At 63.0% G+C, this 8,783-nt stretch overlaps 1 protein-coding gene across 1 annotated transcript; it reads left to right on the plus strand.

Moving 5' to 3' along the window:
• Positions 1-2,747: 2,747 nt before the first annotated feature.
• NEURL3 (neuralized E3 ubiquitin protein ligase 3) lies at positions 2,748-7,772 on the plus strand. The gene is made up of 4 exons (XM_036454015.2): positions 2,748-2,932; positions 5,901-6,389; positions 6,985-7,068; positions 7,559-7,772. The coding sequence occupies exons 1-4, from the start codon at positions 2,827-2,829 to the stop codon at positions 7,762-7,764; spliced, it is 885 nt and encodes a 294-aa protein (XP_036309908.1). The 5' UTR covers positions 2,748-2,826; the 3' UTR covers positions 7,765-7,772.
• The last annotated feature ends 1,011 nt before the right edge of the window (positions 7,773-8,783 follow it).

An 8,783-nucleotide genomic window follows, 5' to 3' on the forward strand; every position in this document is an offset into this window, starting at 1 on the left:
CCCTCCTAGCTTTGGGGGCCCAGTGCATCCTGCAGTACTGACGGCAGCCACCAGGGTCTGCTCGGTCCTGCAGGGCCAGTCACTGCTTCTTGGAATAAACCTTTGGGACAGCCTTGTGCCGGGGAAGGACGCAGGCTCCAGCATGGGGGGCCTCCATCTCCCACTCCAGCGGCCAGTCAGCAGCTACCCATAAAGCTCCCACTGTGTGTCAGCACGGTCACATGGAGCAGACAACTAAAAGCTCAGAGGGCACAGTGGCCTGAGTCAGGAGGCTGGAGGGGCAGGCAGCACAGTGGTTAGGGCGCGGGCTTCCAGCCAGACCCCTGCACGTCCTGGCTGCGACTTACTGCCGGGCGCTCGTGAACAAGCTGCTTCGCCTCACCGGCCACAGAAAAGACTTTCTGAGGAGTCGCCCCGGACTCGGCACAGCGGTGTGTTAGTTGTGTGCACGTGGGCGGGAGGGGTGGGTCTTCTCCACGTCAGGCCTGGGCTTCCAGCTCCTCGGGTGCCCGCTCCCTCTGAGGCCCGGGAGACGGGCACACCCCCGCAGCCTGGCATCGGGCTCAGCTCATCCAGTAATTTTCCACACAGGCCAAGCTCACCGCCTGATTTCTCTGATAAGATCCCACATCACCTCTGGTACAGGAGTGTGGTTTGTCACAGTGCTCCTGCTCCAGCCTCCGGGGACCGCCACGCAGCCGGCGTGCAGGTGGAACCGGGGTGGGAGGATGGAGAAGGCGGATCCCTGGGCCCCGAACTTCCCAGAGGGAGGGGTGCCCTGTGCCTGGCCCCCAGCGGGGCCAGCTGGCACCTCAGCCTGGGGTCGTGGTGACGGCTGCTGAGCTCTCACCAGTGTGCTCCGGCCTTTGCTTCTCGAGGGGCGCGGAGGGGCCTGGCAGGGTACCGTGTGGAGGAGGAGTCCAGGGGCAATGACGTCTGGAGTCAGGCACATCGGGGCTGGGTGCCCGCAGTCCGTTCATGCTGGCTCCCTGCCTCACACACGGGGACACCAGGCCAGGGAGGAAAAGGAAACACGGGGTACGTCCTGGGCCTCCACACACCACCCAGCCCCGTCACTGGCACCGCTCCGCCTGCTGCTCCAGGGACGGGCATCAGGTATCCGCTCCTTAGCCAGGTTAGAGGTCTTGATCATGGCCTTGACCCCAGGTCCCGGGAAGGGGTCAGCGGGAAGTGGAGGCCAGGGTACTCACAAGCCTCCAGAATTGAGAACTGCTAGCAGGGTCGCCTAAGACCATCGGAAAACACAGATATTTACATTACGATTCATAACAGTAGCAAAATTACAGTCATGAAGTAGCAATGAAAATAATCTTCTGGCTGGGGCTCACCACAGCATGAGGAGCTGGATTAAAGGGTCGGGCGTTAGGAAGGTTGAGAACCACTGCTCCAGACTGAGGACCTCGCCCTAAAGCAGGGCCAAGAGCCCCCGCCCCAGCCCCGCTGGGAAAGCAGGCTGCCGGGCACGCCCAGAAGGCCCGTCAGTCCACGCTAACAAGCTCCCGGAGAGGGTGTGCGCCTGGAAGAGGGAGACGCTCAGGCAGCCTGCCTCCCGCCTCAGGCCCGTGGGCGGAGGGAGAGCCCCCTGGCCGGGCACAGCTGGCGCTCTGGGAGCCAGGCCCTCGGCCCCACCTCTGGGGACAGCGGGCACTTGGGGCGGGCTCTGGAAGGCGGCACTCCAGCCCGGGCAAGGGTGGGGGAGCAGCGTCACCCTCGGGTCCCCTGGCGTCCCCTTCTCTCTGGGAGGCCCGGGCTGGCCTCTCTACAAGTCCTGGGACCTGGGAGGTGGTGAATTCAGGCGGCCCACGTCAGCAACAGCAATTAAGCGCCTTCTGTGTGGGGGTAAATGTCTGTCCTGGCTGTACGTTACCGCCGACCAGGGCGCTTGTTGCTGTTGTTTTAATGCTCACCCAAGGACATGCTGAGAGAGAGGAAGGGGAGTGGGGGGAAGAGAGAGAGAGAGAGAGAGAGAGAGAGAGAGAGAGAGAGAGAGAGAGAGAAACATCAATGAGTTTCCTTCCACACACCCCTTACCAGGGTTAGAACCCACAACCCAGGTATGTGCCCTGACCAGGAATCAAACTGGTAACCCCTCGGTGCACAGGACAACGTTCAGCCAACTGAGCCACTCGGCTGGGCTACAGGGTGATTTTAAAAATGACTGATTCCGTGCCAAAACCGGTGTGGCTCAGTGGATAAAGTGTCGGCCTGCGGACTGAAAGGTCCCAGGTTCGATTCCAGTCAAGGGCATGTACCTTGGTTGCGGGCACATCCCCAGTAGGGAGTGTGCAGGAGGCAGCTGGTCGATGTTTCTTTCTTTCAAATATATTTTATTGATTTTTAACAGAAAGGAAAGGAGAGGGATAGAGAGTTAGAAACATCGATGAAGAGAGTATCATCAATCAGCTGCCTCTTGCCCAGCCCCTAATGGGGATGTGCCCACAACCAAGGTACATGCCCTTGACCAGAATCGAACCTGGGACCTTTCAGTCCGCAGACCAACGCTCTATGCACTGAGCCAAACCGGTTTTGGCCTCTCTCATCGATGTTTCTAACTCTCTATTCCTCTCCCTTCCTCTCTGTAAAAAAATCAATAAAATATACAAAAATAAATAAAAATGACAGATTCTGGCCCCACCCGGCCGCTGGAACCAGGGCCTCTGGGCCAGGTGTGGGTGCAGGTACTTGTTAACGTGCCTCAGGCGATTCCAGAGCTTCCCTCAAGCTGGCCGCAGCCAGGAGACGTCAGGAAATTCCCTGGATATAGTAACTCGTGACAGCAACTCTAATTAATCATCAACTTGTAACATGATCCCGGCCCATAGCAAGGGGCGGCTGGAGACACGGGAACCTGGCTCAGCTCCTCAGACAGTCCTTCCAGACCCAATGGGGGCCCAGCTCTGCTCGCAGGCGGGTAAGTGGGAGCCGGGAGCACAGGGATGCGGGAGCACGGAGGCTCTGGGTCCTGCTGGGAGCGCGGACACAGCCTCTGAGCCCGGCTGGGCTGGGGGTGGCACTGAGCTGGGAGCTTCCTGCCCTGAGAGAACCTGCCGCCCCCGGTGACGCAGCCAGCATCCCTGGAGTGACCGGATGACCCACATGACCTTCGGGTCCTTTGTTCAGGGAGAAGTCCGGCTGCATGGGGAACGGTGGAGCTGGGGGGCCTCATGGGAGACCAGAGGTCCCAGCTGTGAGAACTGAGCTGTGGGACCGGGTCAGGTCACCTCCTCTGACGCTGAGCCAGTACCGCTGGCTGCTGGCTCACAGGATGCTAGCAGCACAGCCCTAGGGGTGGCCAGGGGGCTTCGACTGCGGGGATGTGAGCCTCTCTGACCGTGCTCCCTCCCAGGCAAAGAGCCCCTCTCCCCGCAGCACTGAGCCCTCACACAGCAGCAGGTGGCCCAGGGCCGGGAGGAGAGGGGGGACGAGGCTGCAGCTGTGGCAACTGCCTTTGGATCTGCACCCAGGCTCCCAGTTCTGGCTACAAGACTGCGGCAACCTGCTCATCCTCCCCTGCTCATCCCTCTGAGTGCCTCCCCTTGGGGGGGGGGGGCGGAGGGTGTGTGTGTGTGTGTGTGTGAAGCACTCAGGGGCGCCTGGAGAAGCTGGGTGGCTGGAAGGGGGTGATGGAGATGATGGAGATCTAGGGGGCCTCACTGAGGAGAGGGCTGACTCAGTCACTTAGATTCTAAGAGCCTGGCTGCAAAGGTTCTCTGATTTGTGTGAGTGTGAGTGTGTGTGTGTGAGTGAGTGTGTGTGTGTTTGTGTGTGTGTGTTTGTGTGTGTGTGTGTTTGTGTGTGTTTATGTGTGTGTGTGTTTATGTGTGTGAGTGTGTGTGTGTGAGTGTGTGTGTGAGTGTGTGTGTTTGTGTGGGTGTGTGTGTTTATGTGTGTGTGTGTGTTTGTGTGTGTGTTTATGTGTTTGTGTTTATGTGTGTGTGTGTGTGTGTTTATGTGAGTGTGTGTGAGTGTGTGTGTGTTTATGTGAGTGTGTGTGTGTGTTTATGTGAGTGTGTGTGAGTGTGTGTGTGTTTGTGTGTTTATGTGTGAGTGTGTGTGTTTGTGTGTGTGTGTTTGTGAGTGTGTGTGTGTTTATGTGTGTGTGTTTGTGTGTGTGTGTGTGTGTGAGTGTGTGTGTGTGTGTTTATGTGTGTGTGTGTGTTTATGTGTGTGTGTATGTGTGTTTGTGTGTGTGTTTGTGAGTGTGTGTGTGTTTATGTGTGTGTGAGTGTGTGTGTTTGTGTGTGTGTTTGTGTGAGTGTGAGTGTGTGTGTGTGTGTGTGTGTGTGTGTCAGGGGAGACATCCAAAAGGCCATGGTTCACATTCATGACTCACTGAGGAAGGCCCTCGCTGCCAGTCCCGGGCAGGTGCACCGGGCGGGAGGCCAGGGCCAGGGAGCCTGCAGGCCTGAGGGAGGGCGCCCAGCCTCCCATGCAGTGAGCCAGCTCCACGGTCCTGTGCCAAGCAGAGGGGGCTGGGCAGTCTCAGAGCCCCCGCTCCCCTCCCAGCGGCCCCTCCCAGGGGCTGTGAGGTCGGCTGTTCAGGAGCCTGTCCCTCAGCCCCCTCCTCTAACCATAAACACCTCCTCCCCGGGCTGCTGGGGACCCACCTCAGAGCCCGGGAGGCTGGCTGGTTCCGGTCCAGGATGGAGCTGCTTTCCCCGTCCCCAGGGCCCCGTCCTGCCAAGACCACGCCTGGGGCGTTCCTCCTCCTCCCTGTTCTGCCTTCAGTCAGCCAGCAGCCTGGCTCCCGCCTTCCTCCTCCCCCGCCCCCCCCACCCCCCTGTCCCCACAGCCACCTCAGCAGCCAGCCTCCCCCAGGGCAGCGGAGCAGGGACTGGGCGGAAACTCCACCCGCTGACCCTTCCTGCGGAAAGGAGCCGCTCGGCCAGGACAGGCCCCTCTGCACTCACACTCTCAGCCCAAGGAGCCGAGCATATGGGGTCTCCTGTCCCCAGCCCAGGGGTCCTTTCCCTGGGGGCTGCACTGGGTGGGGCTGAAGCAGCCCCTCTTTGAACCCCAGCTCTGCCGGACGCTGCGTACACACTGCCAGGGGTGGAATGCCACTCACTCCACATCGGAGCCTGTCCCAGGCCTGCACCTCAGGGATGGGCAGTGACCGGCCACGGGGGGCGGCAGGGGGCGTGGAGGGGGGAGAGGAGGGCTCCAACCACCCAGCGGGGTGTCCACCAGCCAGATGCTGCCCAGGTGGGCACCTAACTGCTCCCACTCAGGTCCCTGGGGGCCCGACGCAGGTTCAGACTGAGCCCACCTTTTTATTTCAGACTCCTTATCCGACCCAGAAAGAGAGGGGCCAGGAGGGAGGCAGAGGGGAGCGGGGAGGGTGGGGAGCTAAGCGCCGCTGGAGATGAGAGGGGGCCCCCAGGGAGTGTCCCCTCCTGGCTGCCTTCAGGTTGGAGGCCGGTGATGTCAAAGCCCCTCCCGGGCCTGGAGGGATGACCTGGGACCCCGCTCCGGCCTGTGCCACACCCCAGGGAAGCTGCCCGAACCCCTGTCCCAGGACTGGGGTCTGGCCCTCACAGTGACAGGTTGTTTTTGGGCAAACCAGAGTCAGACAAGGGAACAGCACCCACAGGGGACCCCGGCCAGAGCCCAGCCTTCAGCGGCACCGCAGGCTGGTCCCGGCAGACCGAACGCCGGTGGAGACGAGGCAAAGCCAGCGGGGCCTCGGGGCGGGGAGCTGCAGCCCTTTAACTCTGAGGCCGCCCGCCCGCGGGGCACTGAGGCCCCGGCGTCCCCAGGGAACTCAGACCCTCAGGCTGGAAGCGGGCCCTGGGGTCCGGGAGATGACGCCCGCGGACAGGGGGCGGGGGAGGAGAGCCGGGGGCCGCCCGCACTGACCCGCTGCCCCCGCCCCGCAGGCGCGGCCGCCCGGAAGCCGCGGGAGCCGCTGCGCTTCCACGCCGAGGCCCGGGGCGCGCAGGTGCGGCTGGGCCCGGCGCGGAGCACGGCGCGCCGCCTCGCCACCTTCCACGACGGCATCGTGTTCAGCCAGCGGCCCGTGCGGCGCGGGGAGCGCGTGGCGCTGCGCGTCCTGAGCCACGAGCGCGGCTGGAGCGGCGGCCTCCGCGTGGGCTTCACGCGCCTGGACCCCGCGCGCGTGCGGCCGCGCAGCCTGCCGCCCTTCGTGTGCCCCGACCTGGAGCTGCGCAGCCCCACGTGGGCGGCCGTGCTGCCCGGCGGCGCGCGCGCCGGGGACGTGGTGCGCTTCTGGCTGAGCCGCCGCGGCCGCCTCTGCGCGCGCGTCAACGCCGGCCCGCGCCTGCGGCTGCGCGAGGGGCTGCCCACCCGCGCCCCCCTCTGGGCCGTGATGGACGTGTACGGCACCACCAAGGCCATCGAACTGCTGGGTGAGGCCCTCCGCCGCCCCCGCATCCAGAGCCTCCGAGAGACGTTCGCTCATTCGTTCACTCATTCATTCATTCATTCATTCATTCATATTCAGTCCGTGTCTCCATCAGCTCCTGCCAGGGTTGGGTATGACGATGGGAGCTGGGGAAAGCCCAGGCACAGGAAGGGCAACCCGACCCCTAAGAATAAGACCACACCCCAAACCTCAGTGAAAGGGCTGACCACCTTCCACAGAGGGAGACATTTTGGGTGGGGCTTTGCAGTCTAAGTAGGAGTTCACTGGAGAGGAGCGAGGGGTAAAGGTAAGAGACAGCCTGTGGGGCAAGGGTCCGATGTCAGTGGGTGGGAAACACGTCCCTCTAGCCGCCTGCAAGGACAGGGATTCAGGCTGAGCAAGGCCCAGGCTCTCCTCTCAGGGTAAAGAGGGGGTGCCTGGAGGAGGGGCTTGGGGAAAAGGACCTGCAGCCCACAAACCCCCTGAGGGTTAGATGGAAAGGGGCGGCTCGGTGGGGCCCTGTGATCCCGGAGCTCTCACACAGCCACTGGGAAAGAGGCGCTTTTCTCTCCGCAGCCTGAGTCTCCCTCTCTCCCCAGATCCCTCCCACAGCGCCGTGCCCACAGCCTCGCCCTGGGCCCTCCCGCTGGAGCCTCCCTCAGACCCTCCCTCAGACCCTGAAGGTGAGTGGTTTCCAGGGAGGGGGACTCCCAGCCTGCAGCCCGGGGGGAGCCGGTGCCCAGCCTGGAGCTCAGGAGGGTCTCCCGGGTCCCAGCACGGCTCCCAGGCTCTGCCCCCGGCACCTGGCACAGGGCCCGCCTGCAGCACCGGCTCACAGGTCACAGCACGTCTGTGAGCAGACGCCTTTTGCCAGGGCATGGCATAGGAAAAGCTTTGCCAAACAGGCATCAACAACTGTTAAGGCTAAAGAAGGAAGCAGAAAGAGTCACCGGGCTTCCTGGGTGGGTTTCCTGCCTGAGGAGTGTCTGTGCTTTCTTTTCTCTAAACGAATTGGATGTTGAGTCGGCACAGGATGGTTTCTTACCCATTTTTCTCACTCGGTCCCGTTGTGAGGATTTCCTCACCAGGGAACCGTTCCCAATGTGACTGCCACCCCAACCCCATCTGCCCCGCCCTGCAACCTGCGACCTGCGACCTTGTCCCCTTCCCCAGCCCCAGCGGGACAGGAGTGTGCCGTCTGCCTCCACCACGCCGCCAACACCTGCCTGGTGCCCTGCGGCCACACGCACCTCTGCAGCTGCTGCGCCTGGCGGGTCTTCGGGGACACGGCCAGGTGTCCCCTGTGTCGCTGGGAGATCGAGGCCGTGGTCCCTGCCTGCCCGCCCGCCCTGAGGACTGAAGCCGGCCTCCCGGTGTGAGCGGCCGCCTGGCTCGGGGCAGCCCCCCTCCTGGACAAACCCTGGAAAGGCTGGGGTTACAGCTCGGCAGAGGGGGGCGGGGGCTCCCCTCTCTCCGCAGGTTAGGCCAGAATGCCCCCGGAGGGAGCCTGGGCTCCTCCCTGGCCAGCCGCTGGGTCCCTCTGCTGAGCTCCAGGTTCTCTGTGCCTGGCTTTTGGCTGGTCACTTGGCACAGCCACAACTGGCCTGCAATCCCTGCACGGGTCAGACCAGGGCTCTTGGCACGCCCGGAAGCCACGCGTGTTGACGAGGAGGATCTTTGTTCGGAGACGGGCGGCCGCCGGTGTGAGAGCTGAGGGGTTCATGTAGCTGCGGTGCCTGCGGCAGCCCTGCCCGCGGGGGCACTGAGGAGCCGGCCAGACGCGGGAGACATCGGGGTGTTACATCCGGTGGGGGCGGTGGCCGCCGCTGTCCTCAGTGAGTGGGCCAGTGGGCCCCGCTGCAGATCACACGTCGGAAGATGAGTCAGTGCACGAGCGAGCACTGCTGTCATTGTGCTAATTTCCGAGCCACCGAAATAAAGCTGTCTTCTATGAATGTGGCTTTGCAGTGAGGATGCCCTTTTGTTTCGTCGGTGGGAGGAGGTGGAGCTGTGGCTGGTCAGATGCCCGGACCTTTGGGGATGTGCCCTCCCGCCCCGCACAGACACACACAGCCTGCTGTAGACGGAGGGGAGGGAGGAGGGGGACCCTCTGGGCACTCAGGCCTGGGCACTCTGTTCTGCCGAGCATGTGGAAGGGACCGTCCTACACACCAGCCCTGAGGTCACAACCAGGCTTAGCCCTTGGCAGCCTTGATTTGGGGGAGAGTGACTGGGAGCACCGGCTCCCGAATGAAAGGAGAGATTGACCTGGGCCTGAGCAGTAGGCGTGTGGAGCAGGGAGCAGGGGCAGGGGCAGGGATCAGGAAGCAGGGAGGAGGGAGCAGGGAGCAGGGAGCAGGGAGCAGGGAGCAGGGGCAGGGAGCAGGGGCAGGGAGCA

This window comes from Pipistrellus kuhlii, unplaced genomic scaffold (genome assembly GCF_014108245.1).
Source record: "Pipistrellus kuhlii isolate mPipKuh1 unplaced genomic scaffold, mPipKuh1.p scaffold_m20_p_27, whole genome shotgun sequence".
In the NCBI taxonomy this organism is placed as follows: Eukaryota; Metazoa; Chordata; class Mammalia; order Chiroptera; family Vespertilionidae; genus Pipistrellus; species Pipistrellus kuhlii.